At 51.3% G+C, this 26,524-nt stretch overlaps 1 protein-coding gene across 2 annotated transcripts in view; it reads right to left on the bottom strand.

Moving 5' to 3' along the window:
- SHMT1 (serine hydroxymethyltransferase 1) overlaps nucleotides 1-26,269 on the bottom strand; it is a 28,512-nt gene extending 2,243 nt beyond the window's left edge. The window contains exons 1-9 of one of the 2 annotated variants that reach the window (XM_036836538.1): nucleotides 26,134-26,269; nucleotides 20,147-20,261; nucleotides 18,769-18,914; nucleotides 7,007-7,122; nucleotides 6,590-6,750; nucleotides 4,070-4,151; nucleotides 3,469-3,681; nucleotides 1,731-1,847; nucleotides 467-589 (exon numbers count right to left, since the gene is read on the bottom strand). In XM_036836538.1, coding sequence (XP_036692433.1) covers nucleotides 467-589; nucleotides 1,731-1,847; nucleotides 3,469-3,681; nucleotides 4,070-4,151; nucleotides 6,590-6,750; nucleotides 7,007-7,122; nucleotides 18,769-18,914; nucleotides 20,147-20,242 — 1,054 coding nt within the window. In that variant the 5' untranslated portion in view covers nucleotides 20,243-20,261; nucleotides 26,134-26,269. The remainder of the gene's footprint in view (nucleotides 1-466; nucleotides 590-1,730; nucleotides 1,848-3,468; nucleotides 3,682-4,069; nucleotides 4,152-6,589; nucleotides 6,751-7,006; nucleotides 7,123-18,768; nucleotides 18,915-20,146; nucleotides 20,262-26,133) is intronic. The other variant, XM_036836539.1, reaches the window with a different exon arrangement.
- Between the last annotated feature and the right edge of the window lie 255 nt (nucleotides 26,270-26,524).

Here is a 26,524-nt window from a genome sequence, read left to right as displayed (position 1 = left end):
CCCAATCCTGTGAGGATGATAGTATTTTCAAAGTGGTGCAGAAGAGATATGGAAGAACTTTCTGGAGCGGCCCAAGGCCACCCAGGAATCTTCCAAGCACCTGATCTTCACTTTGAACTCTAGTTAATCCCCGGGTTAACTAGATCCCCATCGCTGACTTAGGCGATGACCATGGCTTCAAAGACGCACGTGGCCTAAGCGGATGTGTGGCTCTGGACACACAGCCCCCTTGCTTGCCGCGTGGCTTTAGGAACCTCAGATGCCCATTTGTAAAATAAGACCAGTGATTCCCAAGGCTATCTCGAGGTCTGAACGAGGTCGTGTATACAGAGCTGAGGGGGTCCCGAGTCACCCCATGGCTGCAGCCACCGTGCCCAGGCCACAACCCTACAGCCACACCCTGGCAGGGCCTGGACGAGACTCAAGCAGGAGCAAGGCTGCCCTCAGGGCTCGGTTCCTGTCATACCTGTGACCACTTTGTAGCCCAGCCCCATCAAGGCCTCGGCCAGAGCCCTGCAGTTGGCCAGCACCTGGCGCTGGTAGAGTCTGAACTCCGGAGTCATGGCCTGCTTCAGGGCCACCGCCACCCCTGGCAGGAGATGAAGACAGACCGTGAGTCGAAGAAACATCCGTCTCCACTCGGGCTTCCCAGCTTCTCGGTGTCACCCAGGGCGGCGGGTTACATCTCCTCCCAAAATGATCTCTTTTAACCCTGCAACTGCCCGGCTAAGCCTCAGACCTCTCTCTCCGAGCAAGTGCTTTTGAGGCGGCCTCTCTCCAGCATGAAGTTTCGGGCTAAAGAAATCACCAGGGGAGAGCTGTTCCCGGCAAGATGGATTTTGTCCTTTTTAAGCTCGACGTGTGAAAACGGGTCACTTAGCTGCTGATGCTTTGATGCCAAATTATGCACCTTTCAGAGCAGAGCCCAGATGAGAGGTACAGGCCTGATCTCCCTGCACACCCAGACTCCTCTGGGACCTTGTTCGATCCCTGGAGCTGCTTGAAGGGGCGCAGAAGATGGAGGAGGATGCAAACCAGGCGCCCACGTCCTGGCACAGGAGCCCCCAGTCCGTGTGTGGGAAACGGCCTGGAGAGGCTGGAGGGCTGGCATCCCACCACTGGAGGGCGCTGAGCAGCTGGGTGTAAGGGGAGCTGCCCCTGCCCACTCTGGAGCCTAAAACTCCCCCTTCACTGCTCCCTCCACGCCCCTTCTTGCATACACCGGTACTTCTCCTGACAGTCTCCCAATGGGGACGGGACACCTTTGTCCTGGCTCCTCCACCAACTGCTTTGCTCCAAAGACGGAGTAAAAGCTCTGAGGTCATCAGATTTTCTAAGGCTCGGGTACAACCAGAGAAGGAGTATATCTATGACAGCTGCTGGGCTGTGATGGAATAGGACCTAGGAGGTACCAGCGTAGCCCCAAAGTCAAGGCCAAGGGTCAGACACAGTTGTCGCCGTCCCCTCCCCTGGAGGCCAGGAGACCAGGGGAGGGCCGCCCGCCCGCTCACGTGCTCCTTCGGCTGTGCAGTCTTCCGTTGTCAGGTCCCCTCCCCGTGGTTTCTCAGGGGCTCAGGTGGGGCCTGCCCGACTCAGTGGAGTGGCCGTCACCTCTGTCCCTGCTGACATACGCACTGCTCCCCTTCTCTGCCTCGTGAGCACCTCTTAGACAGGGCACATGCTCTGGGGGATGGGCTATGGGGGAGCCGCCCAGGGTGGGTCTGCGTTACCAGCAATGGCGTGGTTGTGGGGCCCCCCCTGCAGGCCTGGGAACACGGCAGAGTTGATGAGTGACTCCAGGTTGTAGCGAGTCTCTCTGCCCGTCTTCGGGTCCACGCTGCGCACTCCTGGACAAAGGACAACACGGGACATGGGAAAGGCCATCCCCTCTGTTTTCTCCCCATCTGGACACAGACCCGGCCCCACTCCTGGAGGCGATGCTGCAGGCCAGGGAGGGTGCTTGCTCCTAGGGGGGCTGGGTGAGGGAACCACCCTTCAAAGGTCAAAGGAAGGGGCTTCCCTGGTGGTGCAGTGGTTAAGAATCCACCTGCCAGTGCAGGGGACACGGGTTCAAGCCCTGGTCCGGGAAGATCCCACATGCCACGGAGCAACTAAGCTCATGTGCCACAACTACTGAGCCTGCAATCTAGAGCCTGCAAGCCACAACTACTGAGCCCGTGCACCACAACTACTGAGTCTGCACGCCACAACTACTGAAGCCCACGTGCCTAGAGCCCGTGCTTGCCCGTGCAATGAGAAGCCCGTGCACCGTAACTAGAGAAAACCCGCGTGCAGCAACAAAGACCCAACGCAGCCAAAAAAAAAAAAAGAGATGAAAGGAAGGATGAAAATGTCCCTCCACTGAGAGAGTAATAAAGAATACACCTTGGGCATATTTCCTCAAAGAACTATCCGAGAGAGCAGTCTTCCAAGATGACTCCTTTGGGGGAGACGTGACTCATTTGGCCAGAAACGGAGAAGCAGCTTCCTTTCTGAGAAAAGTTAAGGACCAGTAATAGGAGCTGCCAGTGTCTCCATGGAGCTTCCTGTGAGGCAGGAACTGCTCTGAGCAGTTTCCCTAAATTCATTCATTCAATCCTCGCAACAGCAGTCCCCAGGGACAGGTACAATTATTACGATCCCTACTCTGGAGGCGAGGAATTGAGGCTCAGAGAGGCTGCACAACTAGCCCAAGATCACACAGCACATCCGTGGCAGAGCCAGGACTTGCTCTGCCTGGAGGGTCAATCGAACATCACCAACATACAGTGGGGAAAACAAATGTCTCCCCAGCGGGTGGGAAAGGCCGCCTGCCTCAGAAACCTGAACACAGCTGAGGAGGGGCCTCTGAGGGGCACAGAGGCAGCAGGGCCCTGAGAAGCCCAGTGGGCACGTGGTGTATCCAGTCCTGGCCAGCGGCTGAGCAAGGGGGTCCCGCAGGGGGTAAAGAGAGATGCGGTCACCAGAGGGGGGTTCTCTCTGCTGACGTGAGGTTAGTGCACCGGGACTGAAGACTATGGGACCCTAATCCTGCTTCTCAGGAATGGGAATCCCAAATAAGGGAACACATACACATAGGCTCCATCATGGGAAGGAGAAATTCCTCACTCAAACGACAAACTCCTACTATGGTTTACACATCAGTGTCTTACGGTTTGATTACTGAGTCTTTCTCTGGGAGAAACATGCTACAGTAAGTTCACCAAAATAACGCCGCACGGCGAGGTCTCCTGGAGCCCCGCCAGCCACGCACACCCTCCTGTCACCCCAGCGTCTTCCACTCAACAGGGTAAGCTGAGCCACAGGACGCTGGCCCCCAGGACGCCCTTCCCCTCCCCCTTCCCCGGACCTGGACAGCCGGGCTCAGGGCTTCCTGCTCGTTACAGCATCGGGGTCAGTCTTCCCGGCTCCCTAAACCGACCGTGGGCCCCAAGAAGAAAGGCAGCCCCGGCCCCGCCAGGAGCGCACCCTTCCTGTAGAAGATCATGCCGGCGCGGCAGCCCCGCAGGGTCTTGTGGGTGGTGGTGGACACCACGTGGCAGTGCTCGAAGGGGGAGGGCACCACGCCGGCCGCCACCAGCCCGCTGATGTGCGCCATGTCGGCCATGAGGTACGCCCCGTTGTCGTCAGCGATCTCGCGCAGCCGGGCGTAGTCCAGGTTCCGGGAGTAGCAGCTGGTCCCTGAGACGGCAAGGGTGACGCTGAGTCAACTCGAGGGCAGAGCCGCCTCGGTTGGGCACAGCGTCTGAAAGCCAGCCTTGCCCCCTCTAAGGCCTGAGGATGGAAACGAGGGACGCCTGCAAATCCCGCCTGTGCCAAAGGCGACACCCTGCTCTCTGCCCCTGTGTCGCGTGGCTGGGGCGGCCCCCGGCCATTACCAGCCCAACTAGGCAGGGGCCAGCATGTCCAGATGCTTCTGGGGAACAGTGCAGGACTGACGGTCCTGAGAGAAAAGGAAATAGACCCAAGCAGCTCAGCTGCGTGGCAGAAACCAGCAGGGAGTGAGGACAGGGTGGGAACCGCACACAAGCTTGTTTGTGAGAGGCTGGGGCCCCGCCGGGCTCCTCACCTGCGATGATGAGCTTCGGGTGGAAGAGGCGGGCGTTCTCCTCCAGCTGGTCGTAGTTGATGTAGCCGGTGTCGGGGTTCACCTGTGGACGGCACGGAGACGGGGGCTTGGGCCACTTCCTCCTGCCCGGCTGTCGAGGGTAAGAGGACTCCCTCCACCTGGCCAGAGCTCTTTGCTCCCCTCGCTGCCAACCAGGACTTGAGGGCGAGACGGGGCACAAGCGCTTAGGCAACCAGGCATCATGGCTCTCAGACAGGATGCCCTGGGGGTCCTGGGGGAAGAGCGAGCCCTGCTCCTGACTCGCCGCAGAAGGAAACAGAGGGACAAACATGCAGCACGTGTGCAGGTGCGAAGGCCCCGCCGCCTCACCCCATGTCCGTCTAGTCCAGACACATGAGGCGAAAAGAAGAGAGAAAGGCTCGGGAACCCAAAGGCCACCCAGGCTGACGCTACTCAGACACCTTGATTGTGCACCACGAAGGCCTGGGCACCAGAGGTGAGCCCCTTAGAACCAGTAATAGATCAGCAAGGTCCCCGGACACAGGGCTGAAAAACAAAGGTCAATTATATTTGTGTATATATATATAAGCGGGAAAAAACAGAAAACGAAATTTTAATAATATCATTACATTAGTTTCGAAAAACTGTAAAATATTTAACAAAAGATGAACAAGACCTCTGCACAAAGCACTATTGAGAAAAACTTTAAAACACCTAAAAAGAGTAATTAAGGCAGCGCGTGCTTGCAGGACGATCTGATGGACAGAACTGATCCCAGAAGCAGAATCCCTTGTGCGGGAAGGCCACCCGCTTGGTGAGGACGGGGGGCCCTGCAGGAAGGAGGTCTTCCGGTCGCGGCACTAGGCCAGGTGGGTGCCCACCTGTCACCTGGGCGCCGACCTCACCCCATACACAGAAATCCCTTCCCAGCAGACCACAGATCCATGTGCAGCCTGTAAAACACAAGGCCTTTTTTTTCGGGGGGCGGGGGGAACACATTTCTTAGTAATTCCAGTTTATTAAAGTTGTGTTAAAGCATTTGTGTTGGGGAGTGGACACAACCACAGAGGGGTACCTGCAGGGAGACTTCAGGGGCATGGGAGCCCCCGGGGAGGAGGTGGTTGGAAGCCCCTGCCCCCGGGGGGCGGGGGAGGATTCAGGTTGGGTGGGCGCCCTTTCCAAATGAAAAAGGTGCCTACAGCTTAGCACGGTTACAGAGCTTGTGTGAGACGTGCTGGGACCGGCTGAAGGGTGCTCGGGGGCTTGGTCTGGGGCTTTGTTTCAAGGGCGTGAACCGGTTCCTCCTCAGTCACCTGAACTCGGTGAAGAAACTGCTGTCTTAATAAAAAATCAACAGCTGACCCACAGTAAAAAATTGGACATAATTCTAAAAAAGTTTTAAAAGAGATTAATTACCAAAAAAAAAAAAAATCTGCTGCTACTCTCTCCCTCCACATTTTGCTGTTTAAATTTGTGGGATTTTTTAAAAAGGTTTTTTGTATCTTATAAATCTTGACAATTCAACAGTACAACAGCTCCTAGAAGGATTCACAGGCATTCGTCACAAACTACAGAGGGGCCAGAGCAGCAACAAGAAGGGGAGAGGAGGGATTCCTGATGCGGCTCCTCTGTCTGCCCGTGCGGGGTGACTGCCGGGAGGTGACAGTCCCGCAGAGAGGGCAGGGGCTGGGGAGGGGCCCGGCAGGGAGGCAGCCCGGCGGGCAGGGGAGGGACCCCGCTGGCTGGATTTTTCGAAGAGCAAAGTTAGGTCGGCAAGCGTAATGCTGCGTGGTTGCCGTGGCTCGGTGGGTGGGTGGGTGGGGGCACGAGGAAATGACCAGGAACGGCCATTCGACAAGAAACACCGGAGACGGGTCCGGACACAAGGAAGCAGCACCCTGTGCACGACCGCACCACAAGCCAGGATGCAGGTTACCTGCCGTCCACCCCACTCTGGTCATCCCCGTTGATAAGTCGCCACGCCTCCACGAGCCCACCAACCTTACATGTGGTTTTTGACCACACTGTTTATGATGACGAGGGCTGGTCCCATGCCAGGCACAGGCGGGTACTGGGTGCAGCTGGCTGAAGTCAGGTCTGGCGGGGGCGGGGGTGTAGACACAGGCTACTCTCACCATGCCAGGCATGGGTGGCCGCACAGCCCCGGCTCTAGCCCCCCGGCTGCAGGGACTCAGCCGGCGTGGAGGGCTGTGTGCTGGGGCCACCCCTGGGGGGTCTGGCTGTCACCCCTCTCCCCGGTTCTGGACCAGCCAGCACCCTGACTGCGCCTGAAAGCCCTGGGCAGTCGCCTCCCCGCCCGTCTCCCTGCGCCTCAGCTCAGCCCCTAGCGCTCTGTCCCCTGCGAGCCCTGAGCGCCCAAGGGTCCCCAGGGCAGGGAAACGACACTGACAGGGGTACTTCCTGAGGTGCCTGGGAACGAAGCTCCGTATTCCCACGGGCGCGCCCAGCGCTGGAGGCTTTGAGAACGGGCTGTGGAGCTACGGAGAGACGCACTTGTACCTTGTAGGGCATAGATTCGAAAAAGATGGACGTAGCGGAGATCTTCTTCTTGTTGGTCATGAACCCGTGGGTCAGGTGGCCCCCGTCGGGCAGGTCCAGGCCCATGATGCGACCATGGGGCTCCACCAGGGCTGTGTACACCGCCAAGTTTGCGGGGGACCCTGCAGCGGGCAGACCAGGGAGGTGCGGTCACTCCTGCCCACAAGGCCGTGACCAGGGTGGCCAGAACAGGCCTGGCCGCGATGCACTCCTCCGGCCCCAGGTGCCCCTGGTGGGGACATTCAGAGATGGGGGCTGCCCGGGAGGCGCTCGTGTAGCTAGCAGCCGAGGGCGATGGGGGAAGACCCCAAGCCCAGCGGGATCCCCGGGAGGCTGGCAGAAGGGGGCTGCCCAGGCCTGTCTGGACGTGGTGATTACCTGAGTAGGGCTGGACGTTGACTCCCCAGCCCTGGGGGTCCAGGCCGTAGACCTGCAGCGCTCGCTTCTGACAGAGGACCTCCAGCTCATCGATGAATCCCGTCCCGCCATAGTACCTGCGGGGAGGGCAGGGGACGTGGGCCCACGCAGCCCACCTCTGCGCTGAGGACGGGGGAGCACGGGTGAGAACGCGCACCCTGAACCCACGCGACAGCTTCCGCCAGCGCCCAGGGGGCTGTGTCTGCCCGTCTGTGAGGAGGGGCGGACGGACCTTGGGGACACTGTCACGGCTGTGTGATCACCTATGTAAGGTGCCCACAGGAGTCAATTCACAGGGGCGGGGCGGGGAACAGTGGTTGCATTCTAATAAAATTTTACTTTTGGTTGAGTAATTCCGTATCAAAATTTATCATGCGTTTGTATTTTTTATCATTTGTATACTAATACTTGTAATAACTCAATCCAGAAGAAATTTTTAACACTTAGGCCTTGTGGTCACAAACAGCTCTAAAAATTTTAAACTAAATGTATATACATTGTTTGAGTATACTGAAAAGCACATAACATGAAATTTGCCGTCTTAACCATTTTTAAGCATTCAGTTCACTAGCGTTACATTGATAAGTATGTTCACTTTGCTGTGTAACAGATCTCCAGAACGTTTTCATCTTGCAAAACTGAAACTCTGTACCCACTGAACAACAGCTCCCCACCCCCTTCCTGCCCCTGGAAACCACAGTTCTACTTTGTTGTGACAATTCCAGGAACTTCATCTACGTGGAATCATACAGTATTTGACTTTTTGTGACTGGTTTATTTCATTGAGCGTAATGTCCTCAAGGTTTATCCACGTTGGAACAAGTGTCAGGATTTCCTTCTTTTTTGAGGCTGAAGGACATTCCACTGTATGGATGGACCACAGTTTGTGTCTCCACTCCATCAGTGGACACTTGGGTTGCTTCCACCTGTTGGTTCTTGTGAATAACACTGCAATGAACATGGGTGTACAATCATCTATTTGAAGTCCTGCTTTCAACTCTATTGGCTAAACACCCAGGAGTGGGATTGCCGGATCATATGATAGTTCTATTTTTAGTTTTTTTTAAGGAAACTCCATACTGTTTTCCATAGTGGCGGCACTGTTTCACATTCCCACCAACAGTGCACAAGGCTTCAGTTTCTCCACATCCTCGCCAACAATTGTCACTTTCTGTGTTTTTGATAGTAGCCATCCTAGGGGGTGTGAGGTGGTCTCTCACCGTGGTTTTGCTTGGCATTTCCCCGAGGGTTAGTGATGCTGAACGTCTTGCGTGTGCCTGTTGGCCAGAGTTACTGTTTCACGGGTACAGAGCTTTGCTTCCACAACATGAAAAAGTTCTGGAGACGGATGGTCACCATATCAAGAGTGTACTTAATGTCACTGAAGTTTTCACTTAAAAATGGTAACTTCTACGGTATGTGTATTTTACTACCACACTAAAGAGGGGGAATGTGAGGTTTGTACTCACAACACTTCAGACACCAAACGTGTGGGTTTTTTTCCTCACACCGACCAGCTCTGACAACCCTGTTGCCCTACAGTTCAGCTCTGACCTAGCTGCCCCGAGTTAGCGCCAGACCTACAGAACCTGCAAGGTTCGGGCCCCCCCATTCCGTGTGATGAGCCTGGGGTTCCGGTAACACCCCCTTAGGTCCAGCAATTGCTAGAAGGACTCACAGAACTCAGGGCGGCACTTTACTTACTGTTCCCGGTAAATTATAAAGGACACAACTTGGGCTTCCCTGGTGGCACAGTGGTTAAGAATCCGCCTGCCAACGCAGGGGACATGGGTTCAAGCCCTGGTCCGGGAAGATCCCATATGCCGCGGAGCAACTAAGCCCATGCACCACAGCTACTGAGACTGCACTCTAGAGCCCGCGCACCACAACTACTGAGCCCGTGTGCCACAACTACTGAAGCCCGTGCGCCTAGAGCCCGTGCTCCTCAACAAGAGAAGCCACCGCAATGAGAAGCCCGCGCACCACAACAAAGAGTAGCCCCCGCTCGCTGCAACTAGAGAAAGCCCGCGCGCAGCAACGAAGACCCAATGCAGCCAAAAATAAATAAATAAAATAAATTTAAAAGATAAAAAAATAAATAAAATAAAGGACACAGCTCAGGACAAATGAAGAGATACATGGGCAGGGTATGGGGAAGGGGCTTGGAGCTTCCACGCTCCCCCCAGGCGCCACCCTCCCAGCACCTTGATGTGTCCGCCAGGCAGGACGGTCCCCAAGCCCCGCTGCTCAGGGTTCTGTGAGGCCTGACCGGTGAGATCGGCTGCCGCGACTGACTGGGTCTCCAGCTCTCCAGTCAGGCCACCAGCCCTCATCCCGAAGCGCTCGAGGGGCCACCAAGTGTCACCCCCTTAACACACACTAGGCTCGGTGGGAAGGGCTCATCGTAACAAAAGCTGCTCAAAGGACTTGGGAGCTGTGTCAGGAATGGGACAAAGTCCCGATACCCTTCTACCATACTCTTGGGGGCCACAGAATTGAACACTTTATCTGGGGGGACTGAACGGCACACATATTACATCTCAATAAAACTGTGATAGAAAAGAAAAACCAGGGGGGAGGAGAGAAGATGGCGGAAGAGTAAGACGCAGAGATCACCTTCCTTCCCACAGATACAGTAGAAATACATCTACACGTGGAACTGCTCCTACAGAACACCCACTGAACGCTGGCAGAAAACGTCAGACCTCCCAAAAGGCAAGAAACTCCCCCCGTACTTGGGTAGGGCAAAAGAAAAAAGAAATAACAGAGACAAAAGAATAGGGACGGCACCTGCACCAGTGGGAGGGAGCTGTGAAGGAGGAAAGATTTCCACGCACTAGGAAGCCCCTTCGTGGGCAGAGACTGCGGGTGGCAGAGGGGGGAAGCTTCGGAGCCACAGAGGAGAGCGCAGCCACAGGGGTGTGGAGGGCAAAGCAGAGAGATTCCCGCACTTCCCGCACGGAGGCTCGGCGCTGACCAGCACTCACCAGCCCGAGAGGCTTGTCTGCTCAGCCGCCGGGGCGGGCGGGGCTGGGAGCTGAGGCTCGGGCTTCGGTCGGATCGCAGGGAGAGGACTGGGGTTGGCGGCGTGAACACAGCCTGAAGGGGTTAGTGCGCCACGGCTAGCCTGGAGGGAGTCCGGGAAAAAGTCTGCAGCTGCCGAAGAGGCAAGAGACTTTTTCTTGCCTCTTTGTTTCGCGGCGCGCAAGGAGAGGGGATTCAGAGCGCCGCCTAAACAAGCTACACAGACGGGCGCGAGCCGCGGCGATCAGCGCGGACCCCAGAGACGGGCGTGAGACGCTGGGGCTGCTGCTGCCGCCTCCAAAAAGCCTGTGTGCGAGCACAGCTCACTCTCCACACCGCCCCTCCCGGGAGCCCGTGCAGCCTGCCACCGCCAGGGTCCCGTGATCCAGGGACAACTTCCCCAGGAGAACACACGGCACGCCTCGGGCTGGTGCAAGGTCACGCCTTCTGACGCCGCAGGCTCGCCCCGCCTCCTCTGTACCCCTCCCTCCCCACGGCCTGGGTGAGCCAGAGCCCCCGAAGCAGCTGCTCCTTTAACCCCGTCCTGTCTGGGCGGGGAACAGACGCCCTCAGGCGACCTACACGCAGAGGCGGGTCCAAATCCAAAGCTGATCCCCAGGAGCTGTGCGAACAGAGACGAGGAGGGGAAATCTCTCCCAGCAGCCTCGGAAGCAGCGGATTAAAACTCCACAAACAACTTGATGTGCCTGCATCTGTTGAATACCTGAATAGACAACGAATCATCCCAAATTCAGGAGGTGGACTTTGGGAGCAGGATATATTAATTTTTCCCCTTTTCCTTTTTTTTGTGAGTGTATATGTATATGCTTCTGGGGGAGATTTTGTCTGTATAGCTTTGCTTTATAATAGCTTTATTTTACTTCACTATATTATAGCCTCTTTCTTTCTTTCTTTCTATTTTTTCTCCCTTTTACTCTGAGCCGTGTGGACGAAAGGCTCTTGGTGCTTCAGCCAGGCATCAGGGCCGTACCTCGGAGGTGGGAGAGCCAACTTCAGGACACTGGTCCACAAGAGACCTCCCAGCTCCACGTAATACCAAACGGCAAAAATCTCTCAGAGATCTCCATCTCAACATCAAGACCCAGCATCACTCAATGACCAGCAAGCTACAGTGCTGAACACCTTATGCCAAACAACTAGCAAGACAGGAACACAGCCCCATCCATTAGCAGAGAGGCTGCCTAAAATCATAATAAGGCCACAGACACCCCAAAATACACCACCAGACGTGGACGTGCCCACCAGAAAGACAAGATCCAGCCTCATCCACCAGAGCTCAGGCACTAGTTCCCTCCACCAGGAAGCATACACAACCCACTGAACCAACCTTAGCCACTGGGGACAGATACCAAAAACAACGGGAACTACGAACCTGCAACCTGTGATAAGGAGACCCCAAACACAGTAAGATAAGCAAAATGAGACGACAGAAAAACACACAGCAGATGAAGGAGCAGGGTCAAAACACACTAGACTTAACAAATGAAGAGGAAATAGGTAGTCTACCTGAAAAAGAATTCAGAATAATGATAGTAAGGATGATCCAAAATCTTGGAAATAGAATAGACAAAATGCAAGAAACATTTAACAAGGACGTAGAAGAACTAAAGAGGAACCAAGCAATGATGAAAAACACAATAAATGAAATTAAAAATACTCTAGATGGGCTCAATAGCAGAATAACTGAGGCAGAAGGATAAGTGACCTGGAAGATAAAATGGTGGAAATAACTACTGCAGAGCAGGATAAAGAAAAAAGAATGAAAAGAACTGAGGACAGTCTCAGAGACCTCTGGGACAACATTAAACGCACCAACATTCGAATTATAGGGGTCCCAGAAGAAGAAGAGAAAAAGAAAGGGACTGAGAAAATATTTGAAGAGATTATAGTTGAAAACTTCCCTAATATGGGAAAGGAAATAGTTAATCAAGTCCTGGAAGCACAGAGAGTCCCATACAGGATAAACCCAAGGAGAAACACACCAAGACACATATTAATCAAACTGTCAAAAATTAAATATAAGGAAAACATATTAAAGGCAGCAAGGGAAAAACAACAAATAACACACAAGGGAATCCCCATAAGGTTAACATCTGATCTTTCAGCAGAAACTCTGCAAGCCAGAAGGGAGTGGCAGGATATACTTAAAGTGATGAAGGAGAAAAACCTACAACCAAGATTACTCTACCCAGCAAGGATCTCATTCAGATGTGATGGAGAAATTAAAACCTTTACAGACAAGCAAAAGCTGAGGGAGTTCAGCACCACCAAACCAGCTTTACAACAAATGCTAAAGGAACTTCTCTAGGCAAGAAACACAAGAGAAGGAAAACACCTACAATAACAAACCCAAAACATTTAAGAAAATGGGAATAGGAACATACATATCGATAATTACCTTGAATGTAAATGGATTAAATGCTCCCACCAAAAGACACAGGCTGGCTGAATGGATACAAAAACAAGACCCATATATATGCTGTCTACAAGAGACCCACTTCAGACCTAGAGACACATACAGACTGAAAGTGAGGGGATGGAAAAAGATATTCCATGCAAATGGAAATCAAAAGAAAGCTGGAGTAGCAATTCTCATATCAGACAAAATAGACTTTAAAATAAAGACTATTACAAGAGACAAAGAAGGACACTATATAATGATCAAGGGATCGATCCAAGAGGAAGGTATAACAATTGTAAATATTTATGCACCCAACATAGGAGCACCTCAATACATAAGGCAAATACTAACAGCCATAAAAGGGGAAATCGACAGCAATACAATCATAGTAGGGGACTTTAACACCCCACTTTCACCAATGGACAGATCATCCAAAATGAAAGTAAATAAGGAAACACAAGCTTTAAATGATACATTAAACAAGATGGACTTAATTGATATTTACAGGACATTTCACCCAAAAACAACAGAATACACATTTTTCTCAAGTGCTCATGGAACATTCTCCAGGATAGATCATATCTTGGGTCACAAATCAAGCCTTGGTAAATTTAAGAAAATTGAAATCGTATCAAGTATCTTTTCCGACCACAATGCTATGAGACTAGATATCAATTACAGGAAAAGATCTGTAAAAAATACAAACACATGGAGGCTACACAATACACTACTTAATAACGAAGTGATCACTGAAGAAATCAAAGGGGAAATCAAAAAATACCTAGAAACAAATGACAATGGAGATACGACGACCCAAAACCTATGGGACGCAGCAAAAGCAGTGCTAAGAGGGAAGTTTATAGCAATACAAGCCTACCTCAAGAAACAGGAAACATCTCGAATAAACAACCTAACCTTGCACCTAAAGCAATTAGAGAAAGAAGAACAAAAAACCCCCAAAGCTAGCAGAAGGAAAGAAATTATAAAGATCAGGTCAGAAATAAATGAAAAAGAAATGAAGGAAACAATAGCAAAAATCAATGAAACTAAAAGCTGGTTCTTTGAGAAGATAAACAAAATTGATAAACCATTAGCCAGACTCATCAAGAGAAAAAGGGAGAAGACTCAAATCAATAGAATTAGAAATGAAAAAGGAGAAGTAACCACTGACACTGCAGAAATACAAAAGATAATGAGAGATTACTACAAGCAACTCTATGCCAATAAAATGGACAACCTGGAAGAAATGGACAGATTCTTAGAAATGCACAAACTGCCGAGACTGAACCAGGAAGAAATAGAAAATATGAACAGACCAATCACAAGCACTGAAATTGAAACTGTGATTAAAAACCTTCCAACAAACAAAAGCCCAGGACCAGATGGCTTCACAGGTGAATTCTATCAAACATTTAGAGAAGAGCTAACACCTATCCTTCTCAAACTCTTCCAAAATATTGCAGAGGGAGGAACACTCCCAAACTCATTCTACGAGGCCACCATCACCCTGATACCAAAACCAGACAAAGATGTCACAAAGAAAGAAAACTACAGGCCAATATCACTGATGAACATAGATGCAAAAATCCTCAACAAAATACTAGCAAACAGAATCCAACAGCACATTAAAAGGATCATACACCACGATCAAGTGGGGTTTATCCCAGGAATGCAAGGATTCTTCAATATACGCAAATCAATCAATGTGATACACCATATTAACAAATTGAAGGAGAAAAACCATATGATCATCTCAATAGATGCAGAAAAAGCTTTTGACAAAATTCAACACCGATTTATGATAAAAGCCCTGCAGAAAGTAGGCACAGAGGGAACTTTCCTCAACATAATAAAGGCCATATATGACAAACCCACAGCCAACATTGTCCTCAATGGTGAAAAACTGAAACCATTTCCACTAAGATCAGGAACAAGACAAGGTTGCCCACTCTCACCACTATTATTCAACGTAGTCTTGGAAGTGTTAGCCACAGCAATCAGAGAAGACAAAGAAATAAAAGGAATCCAAATCAGAAAAGAAGAAGTAAAGCTGTCACTATTTGCAGATGACATGATACTATACATAGAGAATCCTAAAGATGCTACCAGAAAACTCCTAGAGCTAATCAATGAATTTGGTAAAGTAGCAGGATACAAAATTAATGCACAGAAATCTCTTGCATTTCTATACACTAATGACGAAAAATCTGAAAGTGAAATTAAGAAAACACTCCCGTTTACCATTGCAACAAAAAGAATAAAATATCTAGGAATAAACCTACCTAAGGAGACAAAAGACCTGTATGCAGAAAATTATAAGACACTGATAAAAGAAATTAAAGATGATACAAATAGATGGAAAGATATACCATGTTCCTGGATTGGAAGAATCAACATTGTGAAAATGTCTCTACTACCCAAAGCAATCTACAGATTCAATGCAATCCCTATCAAACTACCACTGGCATTTTTCACAGAACTAGAACAAAAAATTTCACAATTTGTATGGAAACACAAAAGACCCCGAATAGCCAAAGCAATCTTGAGAACGAAAAATGGAGCTGGGGGAATCAGGCTCCCTGACTTCAGACTATATTACAAAGCTTCAGTAATCAAGACAGTTTGGTACTGGCACAAAAACAGAAATATAGATCAATGGAACAGGATAGAAAGCCCAGAGATAAACCCACACACATATGGTCACCTTATCTTTGATAAAGGAGGCAAGCATATACAGTGGAGAAAAGACAGCCTCTTCAATAAGTGGTGCTGGGAAAATTGGACAGGTACATGTAAAAGTATGAAATCAGAACACTCCCTGACACCATGCACAAAAATAAACTCAAAATGGATTAAAGACCTAAGTGTAAGGGCAGACACTATCAAACTCTTAGAGGAAAACATAGGCAGAACACTCTATGACATACATCACAGCAAGATTCTTTTTGACCCAGCTCCCAGAGGAATGGAAATAAGAACACAAATAAACAAATGGGACCTAATGAAACTTAAAAGCTTTTGCACAGCAAAGGAAACCATAAACAAGACCAAAAGACAACCCTCAGAATGGGAGAAAATATTTGCAAATGAAGCAACTGACAAAGGATTAATCTCCAAGATTTACAAGCAGCTCATGCAGCTCAATAACAAAAAAACGAACAACCCAATCCAAAAATGGGCAGAAGACCTAAATAGACATTTCTCCAAAGAAGATATACAGGTGGCCTACAGACACATGAAAGAATGCTCAACATCATTAATCATTAGAGAAATGCAAATCAAAACTACAATGAGATATCATCTCACACCGGTCAGAATGGCCGTCATCAAAAAATCTAGAAACAATAAATGCTGGAGAGGGTGTGGAGGAAAGGGAACACTCTTGCACTGTTGGTGGGAATGTAAATTGATACAGCCACTATGGAGAACAGTATGGAGGTTCCTTAAAAAACTACAAATAGAACTACCATACGACCCAGCAATCCCACTACTGGGCATATACCCTGAGAAAACCATAGGTCAAAAAGAGTCATGTACCAAAATGTTCATTGCAGCTCTATTTACAATAGCCAGGACATGGAAGCAACCTAAATGTCCATCGACAGATGAATGGATAAAGAAGATGTGGCACATATATACAATGGACCATTACTCAGCCATAAAAAGAAATGAAATGGAGGTATTTGTAATGAGGTGGATGGAGTTAGAGTCTGTCATACAGAGTGAAGTAAGTCAGAAAGAGAAAAACAAATACAGTATGCTAACACATATATACGGAATCTAAGGAAAAAAAAAAAAAAAGGCCATGAAGAACCTAGTGGCAAGACGGGAATAAAGACACAGACCTACTAGAGAATGGACTTGAGGATATGGGGAGGGGGTGGGGTGAGATGTGACAGGGTAAGAGAGTGTCATGGACATATATACACTACCAAATGTAAAATAGATAGCTAGTGGGAAGCAGCTGCATAGCACAGGGAGATCAGCTTGGTGCTTTGTGACCACCTAGAGGGGTGGGATGGGGAGGGTGGGAGGGAGGGAGATGCAAGAGGGAAGAGAAATGGGAACATATTGTATATGTATAACTGATTCACTTTGTTATAAAGCAGAAGCTAACACACCATTGTAAGGCAATTATACTTCAATAAAGATGTTTAAAAAAAAAAAAGAAAATAAAAACCAGAACTTTGTTTTTCAACTTGTATCAGGCAGCCGTTAATGCTAGATCAATATTGTTTTCAAATATTAACCCTGATCACTAATAATGTTCCAAAAGGTTAACTGACGTTACTAACAAAACATGAAAATGAAAATGGTTAATAGTCACCTCTTAAAAGAGTACTTTACCATGAATAAATGAGTTAATTATCTACACACCTATTTAAGTTTTTAACGACAGTCTTATTTGGTTCAGGGAAGGAACTGAAAACCACAGAACTAGTCTTGCAGCTGAAAGGGGCTTCACGGACTGATCTGGAGGGTGCCTTCCGCCTCACACTCCCTGCTCTGTGACCCAAAGGGCCTGGTCTCCCACAGCTTGCAGGAGAGCAGCCCACGCCAGGGACAGAGCTGTGGAGGGGCAGGATGTCAGGCTGCACCATTTTCCAGGGAAGCAAAGAAGGACGGGATCTGAGGTCACTGCAAGCCTCCACAGAGGCAGCCGGGAGCTGTGGCAGGAGCCACGTGGCAACAGGGCCCATCGGACTGGAGCAGCCTCCGTCATGTGTTCCCCAATTCCTTATCTCAAAAGGGGTGAGCATGCTGACTTTGTGGTCGGGCTGTGGATACCTAAAAATGAGGGCGTGTGACCACGCTTCGCGCTGCTAAAATGCGAGAAAATGAGGCTGGGGGGTGAAGAAAGTCAGCGAGTGCTCAGGGAGCGGAAACGCGGCCCCGGCTGCTGTCCCTCCCCACCCACACTTTCCTCTCCATCCCCTCCTCTCCTCACCAGCCCCCACGCTCCCCCGCCCCGTTCTGTTCTGGGCTAGGGATTCGGTTTTGGCCTGGGATCCAAGCCACGACCTTCAAGTCGACTTGACCCTCCAGAGAGCGATGCCCCTCACTCATGTCGTCACGGGAACAGGGCTGGGGGGTGGGGTGGGTACTGCTGTGGCCACGGCGCCCTCAGCCCCGGCAGGAAGCAGCAAGGCTTCCGTACCACACCTCTCTGTACAGAGGCACCAAAGCATTTTCTACAAGGTCAGCTGGAAATGCCGGAACCCCCGGGGCAGCCTGGGGTTTGGAGTGTGTGTGGTTTTCCAACATCAACGGCCAGTTCTCAGACACCAACTAGGTGTCCAGTGACTCCACTAGGTTCCGACACTGACCACCCAGAGTCAGTACGGACCCACGGGCTGAGGGCTCAGGCCCACAAGTCTGCCCCCCACTTCAGACATCAGGAGAAAGTCCCCGGTCACCAAGCCACCCGCACTGCTGCCCAAGGTGGCTACAAATTCTGGGGTCCTCACAACCCCTTCAGGTTCAATAATTCACTGGAACAACTCGGGACTCAGGAAAGTGCTTTACTTATGATCACTGGTCTATCATGAAGGACTCGCCTTGGGAACAGCTTAGTGAAGGAGACGCGTGGGACAAGGTAAGGGAGGTTTGTGACCCACAACCACTGCCCTCTGGCTGCCCGGCCCCGCCCCGCCCCTCCCAGGGGGTTGGGCGTCGGGGGCCAAAAGTGCTGACCCTCTAATCAGTGTAGAATGGCATCTCCACTCCAAGGTGACCCTCCCTTTTCCGTGTCCTTTGGGACACAAGTGTACAAATTTGCAAAAACCTCGTGTTAAATTCTGGAATCACCATCTCTGCCTGATGATAACTACTAAAAACCAAAAACGAACATGACCTCTTGTGGTTTTCACGGTGAAAGAGTTGACCGAAATCACTGGGTAGGTAGATCCAGCATTTAAAATGCTGAAACGCTTTCTAGTATGAGAGGTTATTTTCACTTCGGGGTCCCCTTCCTGCTACGAATGCGATTCCCCACACAACCCTCCACTAAGCACTGACATCCCTCTGGAGGTTCAGCCACAGCCAGCAGCTGCCCCTTCGGGCCTGGCTGTTATTCCAGAAAGGCCCCAGGGGGACGGTCCAACGGACCCCGACTATCCTGCCCTGACAGCATTGGTGCTGCCACCCTCTGGGAACTGTAAGAGAGGAAACAGAAGGCCCCGCTGTTGAGAACCTGGCTATTTTCTGAAATTTCCACAGTTTTAGACTCCATCCTGATTCACGGCCTCGGAGGCAGGCCTGGATGGCACTCACGTACCTTTGGCCCGGGTACCCCTCGGAGTACTTGTTGTTTAAGCAAGAACCCAGGGCCTCCAGAACAGCCCGGCTGGCAAAGTTCTCTGAGGCGATCAGCTCCAGTCCGACCCTCTGCCGGTTACTCTCCTTCTTAATGATGTTGTAAACCTGACGAGAAGAAAACAGGCGCTGAACACTGGGACGTTTCAGTTGAACGTTTTGCTCTGATCAAAGCCATAACCGAGTAAAGAGAAGAGACACTATTACACACTCATACTTTGCCCTCAGAAGCCGAGCATAACCGGACTAAGGTGATTCCCACAGCACCTAAGGAACAGAGGAAATCTTCCTCAAAGCTTTTAGCACCTGGGAAGGAATTAATAGAAAATGAATTAAGGAAAACAAAACGATGGAAGAGAAGATGATCCTTAAAACACGTATCCCACAGAATTTTAAATTCTATACCATCTTGTTCTTTTCATCCCTACACTTCACCAAGTTTTCCCTCCTGAACCTTGTTGCTTGCTCCCCTTCCTTAAAATAAAAGATGTTTAGGGGGCTTCCCTGGTGGCACAGTGGTTGAGAATCTGCCTGCCAATGCAGGGGACACAGGTTCGAGCCCTGGTCTGGGAAGATCCCACATGCCGCGGAGCAACTGGGCCCATGAGCCACAATTACTGAGCCTGCGCGTCTGGAGCCTGTGCTCCGCAACTAGAGAGGCCGCAATAGTGAGAGGCCCACGCACCGCGATGAAGAGTGGCCCCCGCTTGCCGCAACTAGAGAAAGCCCTCGCACAGAAACGAAGACCTAACACAGCCAAAAACAAATTAATTAATTAATTAAAAAAAAAAAAAAGAGAGATGTTTAGATAAATCCACAGAGACAGAAAATAGACCAGTGGTTGCCTAGGGGTGGGAATTTGGGGGGTGGATGGAGGTGACTGCTAATGGGTTTGAGGTTTCTTTTTGGAGGGATTAAAATGTTCTAAAAGTGATCGTGAATACTCTAAAAACCACTGAACTGTGTACTTTAAATGGGTGACTTGTACGGTAAGTGCATTCACTCGTCTCACGTATAAAGCTATTGTAAAAATACGTAAATAAAAGATGCTTCTAGAAATACTCCTCCGAAGGTAAGGAAAAATGTAAGGTCAAATCTCAATGATCGACCGGTCCCCCTTTCCTCGGGAGCAGCCAGCACAGTGCTCTGCACTTCGCAGAAACTCAAATATTTAAATTTACCCTCAAAGGACTTTTAGCCACTCTGCAGCCACTGCCTATAAATCCGCCCTCTTACCCAAACCACAAGGCTGTCCCGAACACGGTTTATTTCTAGTGAGGACTAGAGGTCTGAACAAGGGCCTCCAACATCAGAACATCCAAGAGGACCCGCAGCCTCACCTCCATGTCATTGTCTTTCAGGGGCTGCGCCAGCATCTTCTCATGCGAGGACCACAAGTTGGCATCCACGGGGGCTCCGTTGACGGGAGTCGCCATCGCGCTGGTTCAGAGTCGCCTAAAAATGGGAAAACTTCCAACATTAAACTCAGTCACAGCTTGGGGCTTCCCTGGTGGCACAGTGGTTAAGAATTCGCCTGCCAATGCAGGGGACACGGGTTCGAGCCCTGGTCCAGGAGGATCCCACATGCCGCGGAGCAACTAAGCCCGTGCACCACAAGTACTGAGCCTGCGCGCCACAACTACTGAAGCCCGCGCGCCTAGAGCCTGTGCTCCGCAACAAGAGAAGCCACCGCAATGAGAAGCCCGTGCACAGCAACAAAGAGTAGCCCCTGCTCGCCGCAACTAGAGAAAGCCTGTACGCAGCAACGAAGACCCAATGCAGCCAAAAATAAAGAATTACAAAACCCTCAGTCACAGCTCAGTACCACCTGTCAGTTCCCGAGTCGCCAAAGTACTGACACACGTGTTAGCCTTGCCCCCAGAACCACCTGGAGACCACGAGGACTCTGTTGCAGAACCACCATGAGGGACCACCTGCGACTCCCTGCTGGTCACCGGTTCATCAGGAGATCCGCCCTCCTTGCCTCGAGGCCGAACCAGCCTCGGGGAGCCCGACATCCCCTCTTCACAGCTGAACTTATCCTAGTTGTGGCTTAGCTCTAAGCCAGCTTCCTTGAAGGCAAGGACTGAAGGTTACTTTTTAAAAATCTCCCACAGTACCAGGCACAGCCATACAGGAGTAATATTTGCCAAATGAGCAAGTGAATTGCTGGCTTATGTATTATTCCTTCCATTTTTCAAGCACTGAAAATGAGACTCAGGAAAGTGTCTTAGCCAAGGGCTGCAGAGCCCGCTGGCCACGGAGGACGGACTCAGACCCCAGCTCACACTCCACGCGCCCAGCGTCCCGCCACCGGGGCTGCAGGTAAAGCGCACGCGCGCTGGCTGGAACCCAGGCCTCCCGTAAGGACCACGGTCAGAGGCACACGCCTGGATTCGGCATCACTGCAGTACAGCCGCCTGGACAGGCGTGTGTCTTAACATACGTTCCCACAAAGAACGAGCATTTGAGCTCAGTGGTATTTCTGCTCAAGTGAGAGCTTAAATATTTACAGGAACTGACCTCGTTTACTCAGTAGTTGGCAGCTTTTCAGTGCGCTCCATGAATTAGGTAAGTTTTCATTTCAGATCCTTTCCCTCAACAACTGCTTGACGGAGGCCTGCAGCAGCCATGCACTGGGACTGGGGGCACAGTGGGAACCAAACGGGCCGAACCTCCGAGGCGCTTACCGGGGGAGGCGAGCAGGAAACGGAGCAAGCGCCCTAAATGCAGGTGGATGACCGAGCCACGAGGACTAGAGCTGGGGGCGGGCTCCGTCTGGACAGTGGCTGTCGGAGGAGAGGACGCCAGACGGGGCGCTGGGTGTGTCTATATAATATATATAATATATACATAGGTCTCTGCTCCTAAAAGCCCTGCGACTCCCTGGGTGATGGGAGTATCTTTTGTCCTGATGAGGCGACTCCGGGCGGGCTCCTGGATGGGGACCGGCCACCAGAAAGACCAGACCACGAGGAGAAGCTTCGCAGCACCCGCACGGCCAGCCCCAACTCCTCCAGAGAGGGGAGGGGGCTGGAAATGGGGTTAATGATCCCTCAGGCCTCCAGGAAGAAGCCCCCATAACATCCCAGTAGCACGGCGTTCGGGGAGCGAACCAGGTGGGTGAACATTCCACACCGAGTGGGTGATGCACCCCAACTCCACGGGGACCCTCCCCGGCCTTGCCCCGTGCTTCTCTCTCTCCATCTAGCTGCTCATCTGTGTCCTCTGTCACATCCTTTAATAAACCGGTGAACGTTAAGTGTCTCCCTGAGTTCTTTGAGCTGCTCTAGCAAATGCTCCAATCCAGGGGGGTCCTGGGAGCCTCGGATTTGTAGGCAAGCCGGACAGAAGCTGTGGGTCACCTGGGGACCCAATACTCACAACGGCACCTGAAGTGGGTCGGGGGAGGCTGTCTGCTGGGACGGAACACTTGACCTGTGTGGTGAGTGTCAGAACTGAGTTCAACTGTAAGACACCAGCTGGTGTGGCAGGAGTGCTGGGTAAGGAACCGTCTGGTGTCAGAAGTGCTGTGACTGGTAGTGGCGAGAGTAAAGGGGAGACACAGCAGAAAGAGCACAGTTCTTCCTACACAAGTACAGATAATATAATTTGCTAGACAAATATACCCAGTAAATAAATAGGCTAATAGTTTCCCAGTCACAGGGGTCCTCCTTAATCTCTGGGAGAGCTACTGAAAAGACACCATCAGTAAACTTTAACCAGGAAATCCCTAACTGGGGCTTTTGAAGCAGTCATTATTTTAACACGAGCACAGCGTGATTAGAAATACGGCCACTCCCACAAACCCAACAGTGAGTGCTGGGACTTAAATGCCACGAATGCTTCAGCAGCAGAAGCAGCACAGGCCACAGTGCCGGGGCCTCATCCACGTTGTGCCAGCAGTGGAGAGACGTGGGTGCTCTGGGCACCCTGCCCACGGCTCCTCCTAACTCAAGCCCGGCTTCCCACATGCCCTCAGCAGGTGGCAAACCCACAGAAAAAGCACAAGAGACAAAACAGGCCCTCTGGTCCTAGAATCTCAGAGAAAAGCTTCTTTTAAATACCGACTACTCAAGGTTAAAGAGGATTCAAAGGTGGCAAGCAACACAGAGCAGGTATTTCTCAACCGCCAAGTAACTGAAGTCCGTTTGGAGCCCCCTCTCCCCGCCCTCCCCCCGGGACAGTCAGATCTACAACCGTCCCTGAGAGGCATTCAGACGGGCTCTGCTCAGGCAGAAACTGCTCTCTGCTCTCCAGCTGTGGTCTCGCTCGTCTCACTCAGCGTCTGTCACCACCTGTGGCCCTCTGACCTCTCTGCAATCCCTTCTCTTACCCAAGTTGCAAACTCCCCAGTTCCTTCTCGACCCCGGGGAGGGCTCTCTGTGCAGCCGGCGCCCCCTCCTAGGCGGGCAGTGCCCCGCTGCTCTCACTGAAACCCCGTAGGGGAGTTTTCCACCATGTATCCTGTTCCCACTCAGGTCAAGTCATCCCCCAAATGGAGTGCTCAGTCCACACCCAACTTGAGTTCTAATTTAAGCTTTTTTTTTTAAACCACGAAGAAGCCTGAATTCTTTATTCAAACAATAACTTCAAGGTTCTTTGACTTGTTTCAATTAAATCAATAATATCTATTATAGATATAACCTATTATATCCTGGGGTATTCTAAACTACAGTAAGAAAAGCAAAGATCCTGAATGTGATGGTTAGTTCATATGCCAGCCTGCCAGGGCTGAGGGACGCCCAGATAGCTGGCAAACAAGTGAGACAAAGATCCTGAGACTGCTTTTTTAGATCAGAGGGAAGATCATTTTTAACTGATACTATATTTAGGGAAGACATACTTACCATCTATTCTTTGAGTCTGGAGGTTGGCTGGAAAACAGTACACCTTGAACTTCTCTCATCTTTTTTGAACTGTGATATAAGTGCACAGTTCAGTGGCATTAAATACACTCACACTGTCGTGCAGCCATCCCCATCATCGTCTCCAGAACGCTTCCATCTTCCCAAACTGAAACTCTGTCCCCATTAAACATACTCCGTTCCCTTCTCCTCCAGCCTGGGGTGAAAACTATTCTAGTTTCTATCTCTATGAATTTAACTATTTCAGGTACGTCATGTGAATGAAATCACACAATATTTCTCCTTTGTGTTTGGCTTATTTCACATAGCATAATGTCATCAAAGTTCACGCATGTTGGAGCATGTGTCAGAATTTCCTTCCTTTTAAAGGCTGGGTAATACTCCATTGTGTGGATAGACTATGTTTTGTTTATCCATCCATCCATTGCTGATACCTGGGCTGCTCCCACCTCTTGGTTATCGTGAGTAACACTGCTATGAACACGGGTGTACAAATATCAAGTCCCTGATTTCAATTCTTTTGGGTATAGGCCCAGAAGTGAAATTGCTGGATCATATAGTAATTCTATGTTTAATTCAAAATAAGCTTTTGGTATTTAGGAGCTTTACTTCACTACTATTAGCCTACAATGGATTCATTCATTCCTTCAACAAATATTTATTGAGTGACTCCTATACCCCAGGCACTGAGCTAGGCACTAAGAACACTAGGGTCAGCAAGACAGAGGCCCTGCTTTTATGAAAAGCAGGCTCTAAAAAAGTAAACAAGAAATACACGGGATAACTTCAGGGGGTGATGACTGTTATGAGGGCAATAAATGGGTGGCGGGCTTCTGTAGACCGGCCGTGGAAGGTGCCTGAGCTAAGATCTGAACAGTGGAAAGGAGCCAAGCTTATGAGATGGGGGGAAAGAGCCATCACCAAGAGCAAAGGCCCTACAATGGGAAGAGGTTTCACTTGCTGAGGGGCAGAAATCAGGAACAAAACAGAGGCACAGGAGATGAGATCTGAGGGCCCAAAGGCCAGAGCTGGGATGGGAGAACAGATTCTCACCTTGACAGTACATAGCTGACAAGTTATTTCCCAATGCACCTGCTTGAGAAATAACTGTCTGAAACTAACAACTAGAGAAACCCAACTGGAGAAGATCCAGGTTCCTTATGGAAGAGCAGGTGGACATCTCACGGGCTGGACCCCTCCCATTCTCCACTTCCCAACGGTGAAGACCACACCCGGGGGAGCTGTGCTGAACTCACTGCAGAGGCAGCCTGTGGGGTTCAAGCCCCACCCCCACTTCCTAATGTGCAGCCCCAGGTGCTGACACCTGTTTGTCGGTTCCCTCATATATGACTCAGGGACGACAGTTCTGAGTTAGTTGGGAGTTAAATGAGGTACCAGACACAGAGCACTCAGACAGGGCCAGGCAGAGTAACTACTCAAAAATCAGCAGCTACTATTGTTATGAAAGACACCTGGGGATCTTAGAGCCAGGTTACTACCACTCAGTAACCCCAGCTGAGCACCCCAGGAAAACACAACTCACTGCAGCGGTTACTATGTTACACTGTTGGTGCTTCCACTGGAGAAATGTCACTCACCTCTGGCATGATCCTCACCTCAACCCCAGGGTAACAGTCCAAGTACGTGAATTCACTTGCCAAGGTTACCAGCCTCTCCATGCCCCCAGGTCTTCCCTGGGCCTTTGTCACACAAGTGGGACCAGCCAGAAGTCTCCTGAGGGAACTACCATCTGTCCGTGTTCCCTACTTTATAAAGGAGGAAACAGGCTCAGAAGCTAAGTGGCTTATAATAGTGAGAGTCGGAATCAACTCTTTTCCGTAACACTGCACTAAATAAAAGCACAATCGCCCACGTCCACTGCATGTTCCTTCAAGTAAAAAAATTATGAGTCCATAAGAACCTGGTGTTTCCAGTCCGCCAACTCTGCCCGACTGAAGCGCATGTTTGTGTCGGCCTCAGCTGACCAAGGGTCGCTTAACTTCCTGGACCTCGACGCGCAGGGCCCCGGGCCAAGAACCCCACAGGGCAGTGCTTGTCTCCTAGGCCGGGATGAGGGATGGGGAAGCCAGGCGCAGGCCCGCCCCGTATGGCGACCGCACGTGCAGCGGCACCGCGCGGGCTCCGCCATTGTGCAGGCCGCAGGGAGGCTCCCAGGCCCGCCGCCCTCTCCGAGCCTCGCCTTCCCCGCCTGCGAAATGGGCTACAGGACAGCACTCGGCTGCAGCCCCGCCGTGAGGATACTGTGGCGAGGTGACGCGCTGCACCGAAACCTAAAGTGCTCCACGAGCAAGGCGGCCGCCAGCACGGGCAGCGAGCCTTCGCAGCTGCGGCCGAGGCCACCGCCCCCCCCCCCACGCACGGGTCTCGACCCGGGGCCGCGCGCGCGCACTTCCGCCGGGCCCCTCACCCCAGGCACCTGCAAGGCGCTCCGCACTCACCCGACCCCGCTTCTCGGAGCCGCGGTTAAGTGAAACCTGGTACACCGCACCCCTCGCTGCGGCCGGCGACAGGAGTCCGAACCCGCAGTCCCGCGCCCGCCGCCACGTGATCCGCGCGTTAGGCAGGCACCAGAACCTGGCGCGAACCGCCCCGGCCCGGCCCGGCCCCAGGAGCGCCCAATCAGAGCGCGCATCCCGGCGAGCCCCGCCCCCGAGGCGTCCAGTGAGAGCGCGAAACCGGGCGAGCCCCGCCCCCGGAGGCGCCCGCGCTATTGGCTGCAGCGGGCTGGGCCCCGCCCAGCACAGTGGCGAGGTGCCCCTGCTCACCTGGGCCAGGGAACGTGGTGCCATCCGCCCGGGCTGCGGGCCAGAGGCCGGGGATTTCCGAGAA

The sequence above is a fragment of the Balaenoptera musculus genome, chromosome 20 (genome assembly GCF_009873245.2).
Source record: "Balaenoptera musculus isolate JJ_BM4_2016_0621 chromosome 20, mBalMus1.pri.v3, whole genome shotgun sequence".
NCBI classification, from domain to species: domain Eukaryota; kingdom Metazoa; phylum Chordata; class Mammalia; order Artiodactyla; family Balaenopteridae; genus Balaenoptera; species Balaenoptera musculus.
The sequence above is the reverse complement of the archived record's forward strand: the minus strand, read 5'-3'. Positions and strand labels throughout refer to the sequence as shown.